Below are 20,200 nucleotides of genomic sequence, written 5' to 3' on the forward strand. Positions count from 1 at the left end.
TAGTGATGGGTCCATCTGGCAGCTTGAACCGTCTTTCGACTAATTTCAGAGCATCTTGGTCCGACGCGAAAGGTGGGCTCCAGGCAGATACAACACCCCGAGCACCTTCTTCTGCTATGGCAGCAAAGTCATCGTGTGTTCGTTTCGGCTCCCCACCCACTCTTACTCGCAAACTGGAGTGAGAAGCTTGAGATTTAGGGAGCGGAAAAGTGATGGGCAGACTGCGCATACCGGCTGTCCATTGCACGGTCGACCATACTATCACGCTTTCTTCTGACCCATCTGTCGTTGCTGACAACTCTGCTGCTAGCTGGATGTTGTAAGGGAGAAAAGAATCTCCAAGGTCTGAAGTAATGGTAATCAGACAGTGGACTTGCTTTCTCGACGTGCCCTTTTCAGCGACTACGCGGGGACTTTTGAGGAAGCGGACGTATCGCATGGTTCATTGTAGGATTGGTCGGAAGGGGCGTGCCGAAAGCAGCAAGACTGTGGGGGTGAAAGGCTGGATTGATGTGGGGTGCTGGGACGGCTGGCGCAGGGCTGGGGAATCTGAACCTAGAGCGCCAACCGAGCCGCATCTCATCGACCACGTCGTCATACCTCAGTGTGTCAGCGTGAATGCGCCTGCTGTCCTGTTGAAGCCAATGCGCTGTCGCATCGCAGCACTCTGCTGCTCCACGCAATACCCACCCGCTTCCACTGAGTGCTAGTCACCGTCGTCGTCATCGTCACCATGTACCGTCGCAGCGACCCGCGGTGGAATCGCACGCTCCACCAGATCACAGAAAACCTCGAGCACGCAAACGAATCGGCGCAGGAGAACATCTACGGCTTCACGCAGCGCTATGTTAATCCGTGCTTCTCGTCGATAACCCAATGCGTCAACGCGTGCACGGCGCCATGCTTCCCAGCGCACAACGACCGCCGGCGCAATCGCGGGCGGTCACGAGGCCGGGCAGAAGTCAGCTTTGACTTCTACGACGACTGGGAGGACGATGAGAACGACGGCCTGCTGGGCTGGGGCAGCGACAACCTCGACCGCTTCCTCGGCGGCGCTTCCAATTATGGCGCAACATCGCAGCCTGGCCGACAGAGCGGCATGAGTTATGGACAGCGAAATCGCGACCCGAGATACAACACGCCGCGCCGGAAAAGCACGACGTTGCCACGAGATGGTGCCCAAGACCCGACTCTCATCCCGAGTTCCTCGTACTTTGGCTTCTTGGGCCGGTTGCCTTTCAAGATTGGCGGCAGAGGACTGCGATACAAGCCCTCGGCCGCAGACCTCATAGAGCACCCAGGCGCAACAAGAAGAAACCGTGAGGAGGAAGAGCCACTGATAGAGGACAGCGACGAGGATGCGCTCGACGGGCCCGAGAACAAAGGCCACCGCCGACAGCGAAGCAACACGCACACATCGGGCCACACAACCGACTCCCTCAGCTCGCGAGGCGACATCTTCCCCAGCGAAGACGAGCTGGAAGACGCCGTGCCCCTCGACGACGAATTCACCATCGCCCTCGAGCGCCGCACAACGGGCCAATGGAACGAAGACACGCCCAGCAGCAACAAGGCCCGCTCAAGCAAGAGCAAGCGCCCCTCCGCATCCCGCGTATCCACGCGCACGCTCTCCTCCCGCAACACAAGCAACTCGGACAAACCGCCCCTCTCCGCGCGCTCCGTCTCCGAAACAATCGAACAAGTTCCACCCACGCTCGACGAACTCTCCAAAGAAGAGGAACGTCTTCGTTTACAAGAGGAGAGGGAAGTCAGTCGCAAACGGCAGGAAGCGCAACAACTCGCCGTCAAGCGCGGTCTAGCGCCCGATCAACCTCTCTCGACCAAATCTAGTACGCCTCGTTCTGCGTCGCCAGCGCGACTTATGACAACAGTAGACTCGACTGTATCTCCGCTTGTACGCACGCCCGTTGGCGAGACTGCGCTGTCGATGGACCAGAGCGATGCGATTCCTTTCCCGAGTTTCGTAGATACGCAGACGATGCCGGATAGTAGTGCGTTCTATGTGGATGAGAGCGATTACTCGAGTAAGGCTGTTACGCCCAATCGGCCATTGTCTATTAAAGACGAGGTGAGAGAGGAAGACGAACGAGGGGGAGTTGGTGAAGAGCCATTCGTTCCGGCTAGGTTACCGCATTTTGGATCTGGATAGACACTGGAATAGACGGAGGGATAGATGGGGTTGCTATACGAAGGCATATATTGCACTGTTACAATGATGTATAACGGAGATATGAAGAGACGCAGCGGGTAGCATATGTTGTAATATAACAGTCTGAGCGATTCGATTCAATTCATCTTGTCAATATTACTATCAGTTGGCTAAAAGCCCATGTTGCCAAATGTAATCTGCTTCTTGGTCAACCCTTGGTATATCTCATCTAGCACGCCTCTCTTCCTCTTCTTATCCACCTCCTTCTCTTCCCGCTCCAATTGCTCGTCCTCGTCTGCTTCAGCGTCTTCTTCCGTTCGCGGCGTCCATGCCGCTATACTGCCATCGGCATGCGCAGAATACATCTCTACATGATGTGGCCGCCACGCTAGACTTGTGATTCTATCCTTGATATTGCGTTGTCCCTTTGCTGTTGCACCAGACGTACTAGGTGGATTGTTCGTCTGGGGCTGCTGTGAGCGGCGCAGACGGCGGATCAGCTTGCCGTCAAAGAGCTCGTAGCTAAGTATCTCATGCTCGTTGGGGTAGAACATGAGATCGGCACCTGGCTGGAGGTTCTGCGTGGGTGCAAGTACGGGGAGACGCGGCGCAAGCCCAGAGTTCTTGACCATGGGGCCGAAGTTTGCGAGGGTATTGGCGCCGGTATCCGTGTCCCAGACGCGTATCCGCGCGTCGTGGCCGCACGAGACTAGGTGTTTGCCGTCTTCTGTCCAGACGAGCCCGTTCACGGCGTCTCTGTGCGCTTGTGCGTTGGTAGGGTTGCGTGTAAACGACGCGGGCTTCCCTAGTATGCCGACTGAGTCCTCGAGATCCAGTACGCCCAGCTCACCGACGCTGCGGCGTACATCCCAGAAGCGTACACTGCCGTCTGTAGCTCCGCTCGCGAGAATGTGTTCGCGCACAGGGCTCCATGCTGTGGAGAGGATTGCGCCAGAGTGGCCCGCTAGACTGTGTGTGGTTGCGCCGGAACGCAGATCGACGAGACGGACGTTGGGGTGTTGGGTGGCGCATGCGACGAGAAGGTGCGATGCGATAGGCGACAGGGCGATGTTGTACACGACCGAGTCGAGATCGAAAGACGCTGACGTCGCAAGTGTTTCGCTGGAGTAGAGCTTGACGGTGTGATCGTACGAGGACGTGAGGAAGGCCAGAGAATCGAAGGGATAGAATTGCATCTGCGTAATGCCCAGCTTGTGCTCTTCGCTCGTCTTGTTCACTGCCGTCAGAGGCAGATATGTCTCTCCCGCCTCGGTTGCCGTGGTCTGCGCCTCGAGATCCCATACCGCGATGGAGCTGTCGGCACCTCCAGAAAGCAGATATCGTCCTTCGAACTTGTCGATTGTCAGCGCGTTTACTCCGGATATATGCGCCGGTATGCGCTCGCGTGGGTTGTCGGGAGCCGGTAGGTGCTGACTGAAGGTCACGGCGGAAGACGGTTGCAGCGCGTAGATAAGACGGGAGGCATAGGCGCGCTTGAGGACATGGTTGGGAATGAAGCCGTACGCGCGGTCGAGCACGTGTTGGGCGTTCATATGCGACTACATGCTTCGTGTGTGTTGGAGCGAGGGAAAGAAGAACCTTGGAAGGCGCAGAGGGTTCCAAGGTTATGACGTTGTAGCCTGGCGTCCACACGCGACAGGGATCTGCAGTCGCAACACATTCACCAACGGGCGCTCAATCCTTGCAAGCGAGCCGCGTACCTTTGCACTTCGCCTTACCTTAGCACAAAACCAACGACAACCATTCCGTAGCTATCTTGCATGGCTACTGTCAAGAAAAAGCTCAAGATTAAACGCACGAAATTTCGCAAGCGCCGATCCACCGTCTACGATGCCGTCAAACGTAAGAGACGCCCAAGTTCATCATCAAAACAGTTGATCTAAGAATATCTAGGCAGAGTCGCCCGAACTGGTCTGATTCACAACATCTCTGATCCCAAGGCATCCAGGAAACCACTTCGGCCAGACGAGGTACTCTTCAAGCGAAAGAATGCGCCCATCCGATACGAGGAAGATGACTATTATCCCGCTCACAACAAGTTACCTCCAGACCAAAAGCTACCCAGTGGAGATCTGGCTACCGCAATGAAAGCCTACGTCGAGAGGCTGTGGGTCAAAACTGGACGACGCCGCCGCTTTTCGCGCAAGCTCATGCGAAGGACGTGGAGAGGCCTGAACGAAACCGCGCTCATTGCTCTGTGCATCCTGATGGAAGAAACGGCGCGCGATGCGCTGGGTGAGACAGGAGATTTGGCTTTTACCGAGGCCGCTGAGGAACATGAACATGAAATTCTCACGAGTCTGAAGAAGGCGAAGAGGGCGAAGAAGAGTGGTGCCCAGAAGCAGGGTTCTGTTAAAGAAAAGGAGCAGCCAAGTGTTGATAAAGAGAAGCAGCCGGTTGAAAAAAAGACAGGGAAGCATGTGACGTGGGTGTCATCAGATGAGGAGTCGTCGTCGACGTCGTCGTTTGATGACTCAGAAGAGTCGGACGACTTTGAAGAGGATCTGGATTGAGTATCACAATACGCGGAATGGCGAAGCTCAGGAGTGAAAAGGTTTCATCTCGACCTGGAGTCAAAAGATTCGCAAGGAGGACTTGATGGGTCAAAGATGATGCCATATGTGTATCACCGCCTTGTAGGCCCGTTTGAACGCACACCTCTGATCTTCACGCCGTAATATTCAAGTTCTACTGCAGAAAGGAGATTACCGGGTGTCGTAGATGAGTGCCAATAGTGTTGATGCGATCGGGTTCTAGCTGGGCTGAGGTCGTGCCTGCCTCCTACCACAACCAGGGACCTAGCGTGCCTTCCTTCAAGCGGGAGAAGACGCGATCAAAAGCGCGCTCAAATCTCGCGACCTTAGTATTAACACGATCGCCACGGCTATCGCTCCTCGGTCTTTATTGCTACTTCACTTCCGCTGCAAAAGCATTCGTCTTCTCAGTCGGGCGAAAATGGTCAGTTCAGACATGATTCCCACTCGAGCACTCACTCACACTAGCAGGCACCCAAAACTCAACCTAACCCGCAGAAGGCGGCATCCATTCTTGCCTGGTTCCATAAGACGGCGCAGGCTCATAGCATCAAGGACCTCGAAAAGACGCTGCCACAAGTCTCCTCCATCAACGGCATGCAGGTCAAGGACTACCTCCAAGCACTCTCAGACGACAACAAGATTCGTGTCGAGAAGATTGGTAGCGGCAACTGGTACTGGAGCTTCCCAGCCGACGAAAAGAAAGCCAAAGATGCTGCTCTCAAGAAGGCCCAAGAGGAGTTCGACAAGGCCACCGCTACTGTAGCCGAACTTCAGGCGAAAGTGGATGATGCAGGTGCAGCTCGCGCTGATGACGAGGAGATGCTCATGGAGACAGGTAATTACCAATCTGCCATGCTTTGCACTCATGCTCATCACTCGCAGGTGGCGACCGCAAGACACTGATTACGAAGCATGCCGACCTCACCAGAGACCTCGAGAAGCTCAGGACTGAGCTAGCCGCGTACAGCGAGCAAGACCCCGTCGAAATGGAGAAGAAAGCCACCGAAACTCAGCAGGCTCATCTTGACGCTGAGAAGTTTACCGACCAGATTTACGCCATGCAGGGCTGGGTTAAGCAGACTATGTGTGGTGGCAGTGGAGGGCACGAATACCTGGAGATACTGAGGTCCTTCTACCAGGATGAGTTTGATGAGGAGGAACTGGGCTTACGTGAATTGTGAAACTCGGGAAGTCTGTGGAGTGTGTTTTCGGAGTAGCCATCGAGGAGGCTACAACGTGTCTGTGCAGGTATAGCGGTAAGGCATAACTACGGCCATACAGACAATATAGTGTACAATCATTTCGACTCATTCGAGCGACTGCTGCGCCATGTTCGGTCTGGCAGTGCTTGAGTCATGTTTGAGCATGGGCCATCTCCAGGGCTAACAGCTTTCGCTTGTGAAGGGCGTCATCGCAAGTAGCTTTCGCCAAACTACCAACAAAGGCCTACCGTACAAAGAGGCCTCGCCCGCCTGCCTCTGCCTGACCATTCATTTTCGCACAACTGTCTGGAATCGTGCATACCGAAAACCCTGTATACTGACCCCCTAGACCCGCAACAATACCCCGCGATGGCCTCGACAGGCGCCCCAGAAACCCCGCAAGTTCCTGCAAGCCCGCAACGGAGAGGGGGAAGAGGGCGTGGGCGCGGCAGAGGTGCACACGGTGGAGAAGATGGCCACGAGAACTTCGGAGGGCGAGGCCGAGGACGGGGCGGCTTCCAGAGCCGCGGGCGAGGTCGCGGCAACAGAGACGGCGCAGGCACTCGCGGTGGACACGCGCCGGAGAAGGGCAAGGCGCCTGCCATAGACACAGAAGAGAGCGGACACGCTCCACCGACTCTCTTTAAGCCCAACCTCCAGCAATCGGACAACGAAGACGACGATGCTGAAGTCTGCTTCATTTGCGCCTCGCCCGTTCAGCACACAGCCGTCGCTCCTTGCAACCACCGCACATGTCACATCTGCTCCATCCGAATGCGGGCCTTGTATAAAACAAAGGCCTGTGCACATTGTCGAACCGAGTCGGACCACGTTATCCTCACAGACGACGCCGAGAAGAACTACGAGGACTTCTCCACCGCTGAGTTTTTCAAATCCGACGATACCCTGGGCATACACTTTGAGAACTCCGGCGTGTTTGAAGACGCGCGATTGCTTTTACAGTACAACTGCCCCGACGGCGAGTGCGATGTAGCCTGTCTAGGCTGGCCGGACCTGCATCGTCATGTCAAGACGGCGCATGGAAAAGTCATGTGGTGTGTACTCTGCAGTTCTGAACAAATGATACTGGCTAACATTATAAAGTGACCTCTGTACGCGGAACAAAAAGGTCTTTACCCACGAGCACGTCCTATTCACGATGGCCGAGCTACGACGGCACCAGAAATTTGGCGACGACAATCCTGGAGCAATAGATCAAAGCGGATTCAAAGGGCACCCGGAGTGCGGTTTCTGCAACCAGCGTTTCTACGGCGACGACGAACTATACACCCATTGCAGAGACAAGCACGAACGCTGCCACATTTGCGACCGCCGGGAGGGAGGAAGCAGGAAACAACAATACTACGTCAACTACGATTCGCTCGAGGTGCACTTTCGGAAAGACCATTTCCTCTGCCCAGATCGAGAGTGTCTAGAGAAGAAGTTCGTTGTGTTCGATTCTGAGATGGACCTCAAGGCGCACCAGTTGGAGGTGCATCCCAACGGTCTTTCCAAGGACGCTTTACGGGATGCCCGGAGAGTCGACATGTCTGGCTTCCAAATCAGGGCGCCTCACGAGCAAGGTCAGGGCAACAACAGGCGAGACGAGCGCAGACGCGAGGGTGGCAGAGGCCGTGGACGCGGACGGGATCCGAACGCTGAGCCAGTGCCTGCGTCCTCTGCGCAGCCCTTGAGCAGAGCAGAGCTTGCTTACCAGCGGCAGAGAGAGGCTCAGAACACTCATTCAGTAACAGGAAGAACTTTTGGGGGCCAGCTCTCTGCACCAACTCCAGGCGAGGCGTTCGCTGCTAGACCTCCTCCAAGCGCCTCAGAGCCTCCTACCGTCACTGCGTCGCGCCCAACCCCAGCGGCTGCCAACAATATCACGAATGGTGTCGCTCAACTAAGCATGGACACACAACCACCCAATCCGGTTCCACAGACACCCCAGGACCAGGCTAGACTGTTGCGTCACAACGCAGTTACGGAACGGGCCACAAACATGCTTCGGGGTAGCGAGATCAAGCTGCAAGAGTTCAGAGCCGCGGTATCGGCCTATCGCAACTCGAAGGTATCCGCGCCACAGCTCATCGACGGGTTCTTTGCGCTATTCGACGCCAACTCGAAAGAGATGGGGAAGCTGATCAAAGAATTGGCGGACATCTTCGAGATGCCAGGCAAGCGAGAAGCTCTATTGAAGGCTTGGAATGATTGGAAGGCTATCAACGAGGACTATCCATCATTACCTGGCTCTGCGACAGGCTTGAACGGCGCATCGACTGCGCGAGGAGGTTCGCGGGTACTGAAGCTGAAGAGCTCAACAGCGCAATCCTCTCGATCCACAGCCAACCAGCAAGCCAGTTGGTCGAACGCATCGTCGAGCAACCCATTCCCAGCCTTGCCAGCGCCTTCAGGTCGTGTCGGTGCGAAGCCCGGACAAACGCCGTGGGCCTCCTCATCTGCCGCAACGAGCGCGCGCCCCTCGCCCATGCCATCGCGAGTCGCATCATCAACAAACGTAAATAAGAAGCCTGCTGCCGCAGACGCCTTCCCAGCTCTCCCCGCAGCAGCGAAACCTACCAGCACAATCTTCAGCCCCGGCTACACTGGTCACGGTCTACGACGCGACAACAGCGGACGCAACACTCCAGTGAGTAACCCTTGGGCTGGCCCATCCGGCACGAACAGCAGTACATCAACACCGGCTTTGGAGGATGCAGGAGCGGCAGGGAAGAAGAAGGGTAACAAGGGTAAAAAGCAGACACTCTTCCAGTGGGGTTAGTGGGCATAATGTTGAATTCCTGTTATAAGTAAATCATACAGATGTCTACATTGCCTCGGTGTTTCGTCTTTGTCTGTTTTTGGAGTGATGTAGGCTTCATTGCGCCTGTTGACTTTCCTCCATGCATAAGGTGGGTTCACTGATAACATAGCCTGAAGGTATCAATGTGTTGTAGGTTGTGTCGTCATTCAAGAACACCGTGTACACCTTCAGGGTGCATCATACATCACTTCATTTGACAGAACATTCACAACAGCAGTAGCAATGAGAACGTGTAATTTGATGATTTGTCCATTTGCGATACCTACAGAAATTCGCTCGCAACGTATTGATAGAAACCTCCGACGACGCCAAAATCCCAAAACGCCAACCCAGATCATGCATCCATCATCCGTAACCTGCCAACGGCCATGCCATCAACCCCTATGCCTCTCACCCAGCTCTCACGCATCCTCATCAAACTCAGCCTGGTTAGGCACCTTGGGGCCATCTTTGCGAATGGGGATCTTGATACCCTGCTGCGCAAAGCACTTGCTGAGCTTGGTGCTCTCAATGACACCGGGGAACTTCTTGGCGGAGTAGACAGTGAAGGGCTCTGTGAAGTTGGAGACAAGGCAAGGGCCTTTACCTTTGCTGCCGTCGTTCATGTGAATCGTGCCGTTGGTGCCGTCGTTGGAGCCAATGTCGAAAAGGCTGAGCTTCAGCCGGAATGTGCCCTCGGTGCGCACGCTCAGATCCTGTAGTACGAACCAAAAGCCGGGTTTTTGGTCGAGATCTTGGAGGCGGCATGCATTTACAGCGTTCATGCCAATGAGATTGCGGGTGTGATTCGAGCCCATGGGTGTTGCGGGAATCATTGTGTTTGTCATCTGCACGGGGGGCTGCCCGTACATGTTTTGCGGCATGGGGTAGCCCGGTGGTTGGGCCTGCCAGTATCCCTGGGGCCCTGGAACGGGGTTTCCGCCGTACTGGACCATGTGCTGCTGCGGCATGCCACCGCGGGAGTCGTACTGAACTTGGGCTGTGAACATGTGGTGTGTTCGCTCGGGCGGCGGAGGGTATGATGTGGTGGTGCTACTTGATATCGACACGGTCGGCGCCGCGCTACTGTGTCTCACTAGGTTGACGGCATTGACTCCCTGCGCGTCGTAGAGGTCGACCATGAGCACGAAGTAGGTGCTGTCGATGTCGTTGAAGGGGACCTCTTGTCCCGTGTGGGTGTCGTAGACGACCAAGCGGACGCAGGGCGGGGGTGTGATCGGCCTTCGATCCTTGTCACCAAAGCCGCACATGCGGGCTCGGATCGGTTGTTGTTCAACAACCAAGTCGTATTTCCTGGTGGGCTTCGCCATGGTCTGCTGTTGCTGAATTGGCTCTGGGCGGCCAGTGCTAGTCCTGGTGTAATTATTGTAAGACATTTTGGCGTTGTGATGTTGGTGTCTTGGTGTTGATTGGATGTGGGTGAGAGATGTTATGGGTAAGATTAACGGACGGGCGTGCACAAGCTATATACTCTCCCAAGATTTAGGCGATGCGGAAGTGCGCCACGGGCCAACGCTACCTACAGACTCACCACTACAACCATGGTTCAGTATCGAGACATTACCCTTGCAAACGGCCATCAAATCACATTCACTGATGATAACTCAATGCGAAAAAGCCTCATGGAGTCATCGGGTAGGATTGAAACGGGAATGTTCCTATAGGGCCACGCAGGTGAGGGGGACCACAGCTGCGGGTCTCAGCCATGATCGGCGTTAGTCTCCGGCGCTACCTCACCCATGGGACACCTCATACACGAAAACGTCTGCAGACTACATCAAGACAAAAACCCGCAAAATGGGTGACTAACGTGAACGTAGGCTCCAGGGTGTTCAGTTTTTCTTGGGTTATGCAGACTACACCAAGACAAGAACGCGCAAAGTGGATGACTAACGTCGACGTCACCTGGGCAGGTTAACAGGGGACGCGCACTTGTATAGGTAGCGCATAATCTGTATGTTTGCAGACTATATCAAGACAGAAACCTGCAAAGTAGGTGACTAACGTTAACCTAGGCTCCAGGATATCTTTTCTTATTAGGTTGCCCAGGTGACGTGGGACGCGCACTCGCGTAGGTAGCGCATCATCTGAATCTTTGCAACACCCGATTTGTGGTTTGATCAGTATCTTGTCCGTCCGCAATGGTGACCATACCACGTATCTACAATTTGTTATTTTCCAATCACGTGTTACGTCCCAATCCCATATGAGTCAACCAGGTGTGTGCGCCCCTTTCCCCTAATATTGGCTGCACTGTTCGCTCGGCTACACATTCGACCACGCTCAGCCACAGTACGAAGCAGGCTGAGCAACGTTTTGATGGACTGTTGTCTAGCCATCTTTCGCACTCGAAGTTGAAGCATCTCATCCAATGCACAAACTGGACACGTGCCCTGAAGACTACGTGGGTGTTCAACGCACCAGCTGCAAAATCTTCCCGCAATGTAGACTTCTACGTGATTTACATCGATCATCTGCTGTGTATAAAAGCCAAGTAGGGAGAGTTTCTTTGAGAATCCCATGGCTTAGGTTCTACTTGACAAGATACCAAAGGAATTTGTCAATCGAGGGGAATGTCAGGAAGCATTTGGGCGTCCGCGCGACTGGATGATGGAATATCGAGCAGCTTGGAAGCTTTACTATAACTAAGCAGTTCTACAGTGGTAACATGTTATATGTCATGACCACCTCGTACGCCACACGAAAATATGTTCCTCGGTGAACTTTCAGTAGTCGTGGCGTAGTAGCTTGGTCGTGAACAAGCACACCCGGGCAATGTTCAACTGTACGGCGATACCATTCTGACGAACAGCCAGCGCCGACTTCGAAGCCTTTTGGAACCTTAACTTTTGATACTATCGCACAACCTGGGACCTTGAACGCCCGTGTCGAGAACGTCAGAAGGTGTAGTTTGCAGCCTGTGCATCTAGATGGCCTGAGGCATTCGGCTCTCGTTGAGTTCTCTAGCAGACAAGGTCCATGGTACAAAGCGGAAGATGTAGTATTCAAAAGGGGAAAGCATGTAGCATTCGAGTACGGGAGAGACCTCACTCACGCGAGACTTTCAACTCACGAGGAAGGTGCTTTGTCTTAGGTTGTTGCTATCATCTATTGTAAAAGAGAAACTGCGTGCCTGTCAAGGTAATTAGAACATGCTATTTCTTAATACTATATACGATCAAGATGCTATCTACTGGATACTAGATACTAAACAGTACCCATGAATTACGCTAAATCTACGTAGTGAGTCTTCCAAGCACGACACTTGAAACTCAAGCTCAGTCCTAGACAGAACGTGTGCACACAGATTTTGATGATCCCACATAAGACTCCCATTCCAACTGCCATCGTTTCTAGACTCTGATAATAGGCGTCGTGGAGATCTCCTTCCAGTGCCTCACCTTGGGTCCAGCTAGTGTATGCAGACGTTTCCTTCGGAATTTCCGTTATGCAGGTGCCATTGAGCGGAGCTTGCAGTATAATCATCCGCAACTATGTTAAGGCAGTTTTCCGACGTCCGGGAACGATACGAAGAGGTTGTGATACACAGCATCAAGGTTGCTGATTAAGACGTCGAAACGTATCGGATCTGTTGAGAGATTGTCGTACCGAGGACAAAGGATCCATAAGGATAGTTTCGTGTTGTGAACGCTGCAAGTCTTCCACTTCGATATCGATGAAACGGCGGAGATCCTGTAGTGTTGTCCTACCCATGTCTGGGCATACGACACAACGGCACGAGGTTCACTTGGTACGTGATACTACGGGCGGAGTACTGTTCGTACGCGAGTCGAGATCCGCATGTCAACCCGTCAGGTATAGACTGCCACTTCACCCGATATTATGCTTGTCCATCTCTTCATCGATCCAGCTCCCCCGCTTGACTCTAACCCGCCTCCTCCACTTATCCTGATCTTCCTGCTGCCCTCGCGTCTCCCACCCAGTCTCACCATTCGCCGGTTCCGCATGCGTAACGTTCGGACTGATGCGTCGGGGATCTACAAAGTCGGGGTATTGCGATCCGCCAAAATCGTGCGTGAGCAGGCTGCCGTTGAGTCTCGCCGATGCGCCCACACTCGCTGTACCACTTTGTGTCTTTTCCAGTGTCAGGGTATTTCGGCGTTCGAAGCTGTTACCGCGTGCGTAGGCGTTATTCATGCTCTGATCGGATTCGGCTCGGACGCGCACGAGTTGGATGAGTTTTCCCAGGACGGCGAATTCGAGTTTGAGTTTGATGGAGTATACGACGCCTTTCAGGGTGGTTTCAATGAGGTACAGGTTGGCGAATTCGACGCTGAGCAAGGCAATGTCCATGGCGATGATTAGTACGTTGATAGTGAGGAGCTGGTACATTGTCTTTCGAACGTTTGTGTTCTTGAGGTGCCCGTGTGATTGGTTTCCAGCGCTGTCGTCGAAACTGCGTACGTCGTCTTGTACCGTTTCCGAGAGTTTCAGTAGTCGCACCGTCTCCTTGATGTATACTATGGACAGTATGGTTTCTTGCACGAAGAAGCACACCATCTGCACTTTCTCCATTATCGAGTATCCGCGGACGAAGCGACGCAGCGTAGCATCGGAAAGCGAGTTCGAATTGGAACCGAAGGTCAAGACGGTCGTAACTGAGTGGAGCAGTACGCCATTGACGATAATCATGTAGAGAGTCCAGCGAAGGACTCGGCGCGAGTTCGTAACGAGATGGAGACGCGACCATAGAACGACTGATTGCCCTAGACGTTGTTAGTAGCCGCATGCTGAAGACCCCCAGCGTTGACTGAACTCACCAGTGATCATGGGATACCAGCCAAGCGTGAGTAAGACGACGCCGACATATCCAGCATTTGCCGCAGGGTCCAACAAGCGGAAGAACTTGATGATGAAGCCCAGCGAGTATGGTATGATGCCGAATGCGCTGATGACGAGCGACCAGAAGTACAACCCATGGTAGCGCTGGAAAGTGACGAAAGCGAGAACAATGAGTTCGATAGCGTTGTAGAGCGAAAGACCGAGCAGAAAGGCGATGATGATCTTAAGGGGAAGAGAATCGCCGGTGTAGCCTACAAAGGCATCAGTACAGGACAATCGCGTTGCTCAGACACAGCTAGAAACTTACCTCCAGTGATTCCAGCGCCGGCGGACTCGAGTGTCCCCAGCGCCGGTGTCGACTCCGCCGCGAAAACAGACGATGTGACGCTAGAAGCAAGGTTGACAGAGAGCGACGCCATTCCGAGCCTTCCGTCTCAAACTGGTCAAAACGCAGCTCCTCCGTGCAACAACGAACCAGGCACAAAGAGGCAGAATTGCGACGCCATCAGTTCGAAGAGGAGACGGGTACCGTAACGCACAGCAGGGCGACAGAAATGACAGGAGAAACGGGCCGGTAGGAAGCGACATCGAGTAAGGGCTTATTTCTATCGAGGCGGGGATTTTCCGTGTACGAGCGTCAACGGTGCGCGTGCACTAATTGACCACGCGCGGCTTGCATTGCAAACCAACAGGACGGGGCGTCCGAGTGACGCTGCCTTTCTCCACTTGCTAACGGGTTGCAGTTTAGGAGTGCAGGCAGTCCGGGGTAGATCGGCACTACCGAGTCGCGCATTAGGCCATCTGCCATGGCAGTTGGCAGTTTGCCCATGTCTCGGAAAATTATGACGACTGTGCTTTATTGCTTCCTATTGCGGCTTGCACCGTGCTTCTCTGTGGTAAGAACGGAGAGCTATGTAATCAACTACTTCCCTACCTTCGTCCTCATGGATGCTGGTCCTACAACTGATCAAGTGATGTTTTTGCCCATGCTCTTCTTGCCCTTTTGCTGCGCCGACTCGTGCTTCTTCAGGTCTTCAGGTACCTTACTTATCTCACTCTTCATGAGGATCTGCTTGAGATCGTATAGCACATCCGCATCTTCATTACCCCAGAAAGTGATTGCAACACCGGGCTTGTCAGAGTCCGCTCCCAAACGACCAGTGCGACCAATGCGATGCGTGTACGTTTCGATACTAGGCGGCATGTTGAAGTTGACAACCAGGGAAACATCTGGAATGTCAATACCACGACCGAGCACGTCTGTGGCGACGAGCACCTGGATCTGCCCATTCTTGAGGGATGCAAGAGCAGCCTCACGCTGATCCTGGGTCTTTCCACCGTGGATTGTAGCCGATGCGAAGCCCATATGTTTGATGTCGCGAGCGATCGCATCGCAATTCTTTTTGATGTTGACAAAGACGATGATCGGTGGGGCGAATTCGCGAGTATTCAAGATTTCTTGGAGACGCCTCTTCCGCTTCTCCTCTCCCTGGACAAACTCGACACGCTGCTCGACAGTGTCGGAAGCCTCGCCCTGGTTACCGATTGTAACGATGGCAGGACGACGTGTGTACTTTTTCGCGATTCTCTCTACAGCTGGCGGCATAGTAGCTGTGTACATCATGGTTTGACGGTACATTCCTGCTTTCATGGCAGTGGGATCTTCAGCAATCTCGCTATCAGGCTTCTCGTTGTTGACAGGTAGAGCGTCGAGAATCTTATTCACGGGCTCTTCAAAACCCATGTCAATCATCCTGTCAGCTTCGTCCATGATGACATAAGTGCATTGGCTAAGAACAAGGACTCGACGCTCAATGCAGTCAACCAGACGACCGGGCGTGGCAATGATAATCTCGGCTCCGTCACGCATCTGGAACGACTGTTCCTCGATGGAGTGACCACCGATGAGGACAGCCGTCTTGAAACCTAGTGGCAATGCGAACTTGCGAGTCTCCACTTCGATCTGCTGAGCAAGTTCGCGAGTTGGTGCGAGGACGAGGGCATACGGGCCATCGTGTCGGTTGAACGCGTCGAGAGGAGGTAGTTGTGAGATGTAGGCAAGCAGTGGCAGGACGAAGGAGGCGGTTTTACCCGAACCCGTTGCAGCGACTCCGATCAGGTCGCGACACTGCAGAGCAATAGGTATAGCCGCACGTTGAATAGGTGAGGGCTCAAAGTAGCCAACCTCGTCCACGATGCGCAAGAGCTTCTCCGGAAGCCCTGACTCACCCCAGTTGCGCATAGGGTTCGGTATTGCGCCTCCTTTGGTAGCAATGCTGAAGTCCTCCTTGAAGATGCGCCAGTCGCGCTCTCGCATGTTCTCCAGCTTCTTCTTGCTCCAGTGCATGTCCAACTGTGCGCGACCGCCCCTGTCTTTTCGCCGTCGCTCCATTTCAAGTAGCTGCTCAGCTCGTTCTCTGCCATGTTCCGGGTCTCGCTCGATAATCGCATCGATCATCTTCTTTGTCGCTGCGCTGGTGACTTCCTCAGAGAAGCCGCCTAGTCGGCCGCGCCCAAAGAAGCTTGCTTCAGCTTTCTGCTGGTAGATGGGATTGTAATCGTGGCTCGTGTCCTCCTCCTCGTTCCACTCGAAGTTGAACTTCTTTTCCGTCGTCCTCTTGCGCTTTTTCTTGGCCGAGAACGTCGACTGATTTTGTTCCGCGCCCATGTATCTTTGCCTTATCAAGGCCGCCTCGGTGTCGTCAGCAGGGCGCTTGTTGCCCTTCTTGTCCGGCGGTGGGGGAGGCGCCATGTCTCCATTTCTGCGATCGTTTCGCATGGACGATGGTCCAGTCGGCGCATCGCGCATCGAGCGCGGCCCCGTGGGTACGAATGAGGACGAGCCGTTGTGGCTGTTGTGGCCATTTGTGCGGTTGTTGTCTTGCGAATGTCTCCATGCGTCGCTGTCTCCGTTGGAAGCCTCTCGCCTTTTTTGCGCCTCTTCAACTTCTTTCTGGCGCTTCTCAAGCGCGATGCGCTCTCTCTCGGCCTTCGGTATGAACTTTGGCTTTGCGGCAGCCGCTTCTTTCTCGCGCTTGGCCTTGAGGATGTCGTCGATACTCGGTGGCTGCTTGCGAGCAGCTGGGGGCGGAACGGCGGCAGTCATCTTCGTTTCGCGGGGGTCACGGTTCGTGGACTTGCGGAGGAGGATTCGCGCGAACTATAAGGTGCATGTACGCTAAGGCAACACCAGATCACGTGCGTGGCTGCTATCGATAGTACCCTGGCCCCACTGCATGATGTGGTTCCCAGGTATCATCTAGAGAACCACCTTGGAATAGTGTCACACACAATAGGTAGACCTGATACGCAGGGGTAGAGCCAGTCCAACCGATAGTCCGATGCTGGGTACTGTTACCTTCGGGCTTCCAAGCCCGAGGAAGGAGCTGTACCATGGATTATTATATGTGGACTTGGACATACTTTGATTTAGAGGCCAAGTCTAGCCGTCTACTATTCAGATTGGCGTATTTGGGGTGCTTCCGCGTACGTATCATAAGATAGTTTGGTCGTACCCATTATCCTGTCACAGCCTGGAGGCAGACCCCCAGCACTCTGTAGCATTCCTCATAGCTCATAAACATGGTTGTATGCCACCACGTGCCATACACCACCTCAGTCCTGCCTGCCCTTGAGTAACCGCTTTGTGACCTTGTCCTTCTCAATAATGTATACGTGTGCGCCCCAGCCTGAAAGTGCGTCTCGGTCGACAGCGTTGAGCAGCGCCTGTGAGATTGTCTCGAAGAGGTCCTCGGGGCCCTATCATGATGTTAGCCTGGCCCAATACCACGTACTGATACAACCCACTAGATCAGGCTCCCATAGTCCCTCACATGTACCGAACAGCTGATCGCTGGCTGTTCCGCTAACAATGAAATCCTTCGCAAAGTCGATGCACCCAATACTGTCAAAGCCGCAGATGAAGGGCTTCCCGCTTGTCTGGTTGATACCGGCGATTACGGGGCTAATGAAGTAGGGTCCGAAGCGCTTCTCGTACAGACTTGAGCTGACGAGGTTCGCCATGGTCTGGGGGCTGATGTTGCGCTCTTCGCGGAGGCGGTACATGTTGACCTTGTAGCGGAACAGGTCTGATACGGTGGATACGTCGGTGGCGAGGCCGGTCAGACCTAGGAAGACGTCGCCGTACTGGAAGATCTTGGGGAAGTTGTTGGACACGGTGAGGGCTTGCATGCCGAGACGCAGGTCGCATGCGATGGCTACGCAGTCCTTGCCCACCATGGCCACGCAGGCGCCACCGTCTGTTCAAGTTATTAGAAGAGCATGCGGGGTGGTCTCGGTGGAGGCGTACTTATTGAGAATGGTGACGACTGTTGCGATTAGCTATGGACTACAAGTTGACTGCGGGCAGCTTACCATGGCTGTGTGTGTGATGCGGAATGACCCTCGATTGGCAACTACAGTAACAGACGAGGACGTAGAGCTCTGCGGAGTATGTGGGAAACGGTGGTGTTGTGGGTGCTTGTGATGTACTCAGCTGGGCAGGCAGCTCACAGTGTTACGCGGAGGCGCGAGCTCCCCGGGCCGCCCTGGACACTCGTACCTAGCTCGAAACCGCCTTCTTGGCACCGAACTTTTGAGATGCACCAACAGACACGCCCACATCGAGCGCAACCCACAAGATACCCACCATGAGCGCCCAAACATCTGTCGAAATCGCAAAGTCGCTGCCCCCGCGCTTACTGCGCTTCTTCCAAAAGTACCCGCCACCATCGCTCTTCCCCAGTCTCTCATCTCAACTCGCATCACCGACTTCACACGCAACCCCGAGCACAATATCGACAACCCCACCAACCAACCCCAATGCCTCCGTGACCGAGACATCCGCGCCAGAGGCCATCGCAAGACCCGCAAATGCGCCCTCAAATTCAAACATACCACCAGAAGCACACGACCTGCCCTACCCAAATCCATTCCTTCCACACAAGAACTTCGCAACCGGACGGTGGCACTCCCCCGCGTATGGTCTACGGAAACAAGCCGATCTTGTTAAGCTTGCCTCGGAGCATGGTGTCGTCGACCTACTGCCATGGACCGTCAAGAAGCCCGGCGAGAAGGAAAGGCGGAGGGTAGAACGAGGACTGCAAGTCAAGGGCACAGGCGAGGGACAGAAGGTCAAGGGAAAGCTTTGGGAGCGAACACTGAAGGGACGCTTGGAGATGAGGAGACAGGCTATGCTGAACATGCCGGCTTTGATCCAGGAATGGAAGCAGAAGGGTCACGGAAGAGGCTGGAAGAAGTGGCCCAGTGGAAAGGCGAAGAAATAGAGTATCCCGCTCAAATGTACAATATCATGGACACTGTTCTTTTCTTCCATGTAACGAGGTTTAGACATGGTTCGATTAGTATATCACAAAGTAGTGATGTCTGGGTATCCTACTGACTGAACTATCTCATCCTTGACAGACCTCCCACGTTACTGTTCGTGTGTACAACTAGTTCTGGGTATAATATAGGAAATTCAATATGCACATATGCATGCACACGCTTAACAATCCATCTTGAGCTATCCTCGAGGCCCGGCATAACGAGAAGACGCTTCACATGACCATCTCCTCGTCGCCATAACCACCCTGCAGCCCATACTCTCGTGCATATGCGTATGCTCCGTAAGTGTTCTCCATGTCAGCTACGCTGCCCACATTCTTCTGCCAGAGGCCGTTGCTGCCAGTGTTGTTGTAGACTGGGTCGGTGGCCTGGTTGTACTTGGTCGATTCCTTCATCGCATTTTCGCCTCTGCATGACTCTTCGTATTCGCGTCTAGCCATCATCTCGTAGCCTGATGCCATGTATGGTTCAGCGCTTGCTGCTGCCATGCTCTGATCCAACTGCTGCTGGTGCTGCTGGATAGCCTCTTGCTGGGCGGACTCCTCTTGTTGTCTCTCGTATCTCAGCTTAGCCATGGCTTCCTCCTGTGCGAGACTGGTGGGTGGCCAGTCGTAAAGCTGTCGGGACATGTTGTAGTCTACGCCCGCTGGGTGTCCTTGACGACCTGATGGAGGTGATATGCGCCAGAGCTCGAGGAGACGTAGCCGTTGATCGTCGTCTGCATTCTGGAAGAGATCGATCTGGGAAGGGAACAGAAGAGAAGGATCAATACTGTTCCTCAAAAGTACGGCAGCGAGGTCCGAAGATTCGATGTGTGTCTTCAAGGCTGGCTCGGAGGTACTGCGGGTAGGTACATGATATGAATGAGTGTAGTGTTGAGAAGCGTAGACGATCTGCTTGGGAGCCTCTTCCTGCTGTTGCTGTTGTTGCACTGGTTGTTCCTGTTGCATCTGTGGTTGCATGGGCTGCGGGTTGCCTTGAGACAAGTTCATGTTGGCTGAGAACAGCCGAGTAAGTTCATCTTGCTGCATGTTTGCGTCTTCTGCTGCTTTCCCCTGAACGTTGATGCCCGTAGATATTGTGCCGCACTATGACGTAACGTTAGTGTTTACCAGCGCCGAAGACGAACGAGCTTACATTTGCGCAAGAAACGTTCTGAGAAAAGGCGTAAGGACTGAATGAGATGGGCGTGTCGTGAGTGCAGTCGCAGTGGTGCAGGAGCATGGGCTGCATGTCCTCTAGGGTCTCAACAGCAAGCGGATGAGGGGCAAGTTCTGGAAAACGGAGGTTCAAGTAT

General features: G+C 54.0%; 10 protein-coding genes across 10 annotated transcripts; 4 read left to right on the forward strand and 6 right to left on the reverse strand.

Annotated features, from left to right (window-relative positions):
• Positions 1–733: 733 nt before the first annotated feature.
• On the forward strand, positions 734–2,170 carry J4E78_004161 (uncharacterized protein; the record flags this gene model as incomplete). Its single annotated transcript, XM_049364791.1, has 1 exon — positions 734–2,170. One exon carries the CDS (start codon positions 734–736, stop codon positions 2,168–2,170), a length of 1,437 nt encoding a protein of 478 aa, XP_049223869.1.
• Positions 2,171–2,340: 170 nt separating this feature from the next.
• J4E78_004162 (uncharacterized protein) lies at positions 2,341–3,723 on the reverse strand (the record flags this gene model as incomplete). Its single annotated transcript, XM_049364792.1, has 1 exon — positions 2,341–3,723. One exon carries the CDS (start codon positions 3,721–3,723, stop codon positions 2,341–2,343), a length of 1,383 nt encoding a protein of 460 aa, XP_049223870.1.
• Positions 3,724–3,951: 228 nt separating this feature from the next.
• Positions 3,952–4,704, forward strand: J4E78_004163 (uncharacterized protein; the record flags this gene model as incomplete). The annotated part of the gene is made up of 2 exons (XM_049364793.1): positions 3,952–4,033; positions 4,085–4,704. 2 exons carry the CDS (start codon positions 3,952–3,954, stop codon positions 4,702–4,704), a joined length of 702 nt encoding a protein of 233 aa, XP_049223871.1.
• A 442-nt stretch (positions 4,705–5,146) lies between these two features.
• On the forward strand, positions 5,147–8,712 carry J4E78_004164 (uncharacterized protein; the record flags this gene model as incomplete). The annotated part of the gene is made up of 5 exons (XM_049364794.1): positions 5,147–5,149; positions 5,197–5,563; positions 5,611–5,898; positions 6,280–6,985; positions 7,035–8,712. The coding sequence occupies 5 exons, from the start codon at positions 5,147–5,149 to the stop codon at positions 8,710–8,712; spliced, it is 3,042 nt and encodes a 1,013-aa protein (XP_049223872.1).
• A 443-nt stretch (positions 8,713–9,155) lies between these two features.
• On the reverse strand, positions 9,156–10,130 carry VEL2 (Velvet complex subunit 2; the record flags this gene model as incomplete). The annotated part of the gene is made up of 1 exon (XM_049364795.1): positions 9,156–10,130. The coding sequence occupies one exon, from the start codon at positions 10,128–10,130 to the stop codon at positions 9,156–9,158; it is 975 nt and encodes a 324-aa protein (XP_049223873.1).
• A 2,455-nt stretch (positions 10,131–12,585) lies between these two features.
• Positions 12,586–13,976, reverse strand: J4E78_004166 (uncharacterized protein; the record flags this gene model as incomplete). The annotated part of the gene is made up of 3 exons (XM_049364796.1): positions 12,586–13,481; positions 13,536–13,808; positions 13,865–13,976. 3 exons carry the CDS (start codon positions 13,974–13,976, stop codon positions 12,586–12,588), a joined length of 1,281 nt encoding a protein of 426 aa, XP_049223874.1.
• A 548-nt stretch (positions 13,977–14,524) lies between these two features.
• Positions 14,525–16,663, reverse strand: PRP28 (mRNA splicing protein prp28; the record flags this gene model as incomplete). The annotated part of the gene is made up of 1 exon (XM_049364797.1): positions 14,525–16,663. One exon carries the CDS (start codon positions 16,661–16,663, stop codon positions 14,525–14,527), a length of 2,139 nt encoding a protein of 712 aa, XP_049223875.1.
• Positions 16,664–17,172: 509 nt separating this feature from the next.
• PUP3 (proteasome core particle subunit beta 3) lies at positions 17,173–17,934 on the reverse strand (the record flags this gene model as incomplete). Its single annotated transcript, XM_049364798.1, has 4 exons — positions 17,173–17,316; positions 17,365–17,816; positions 17,867–17,885; positions 17,932–17,934. The coding sequence occupies 4 exons, from the start codon at positions 17,932–17,934 to the stop codon at positions 17,173–17,175; spliced, it is 618 nt and encodes a 205-aa protein (XP_049223876.1).
• A 272-nt stretch (positions 17,935–18,206) lies between these two features.
• On the forward strand, positions 18,207–18,842 carry J4E78_004169 (uncharacterized protein; the record flags this gene model as incomplete). Its single annotated transcript, XM_049364799.1, has 1 exon — positions 18,207–18,842. The coding sequence occupies one exon, from the start codon at positions 18,207–18,209 to the stop codon at positions 18,840–18,842; it is 636 nt and encodes a 211-aa protein (XP_049223877.1).
• Positions 18,843–19,115: 273 nt separating this feature from the next.
• On the reverse strand, positions 19,116–20,136 carry J4E78_004170 (uncharacterized protein; the record flags this gene model as incomplete). Its single annotated transcript, XM_049364800.1, has 2 exons — positions 19,116–19,991; positions 20,041–20,136. The coding sequence occupies 2 exons, from the start codon at positions 20,134–20,136 to the stop codon at positions 19,116–19,118; spliced, it is 972 nt and encodes a 323-aa protein (XP_049223878.1).
• Between the last annotated feature and the right edge of the window lie 64 nt (positions 20,137–20,200).

Source organism: Alternaria triticimaculans, assembly GCF_023758025.1.
Source record: "Alternaria triticimaculans strain BMP 0046 chromosome Unknown scaffold_4, whole genome shotgun sequence".
NCBI lineage: Eukaryota > Fungi > Ascomycota > Dothideomycetes > Pleosporales > Pleosporaceae > Alternaria > Alternaria triticimaculans.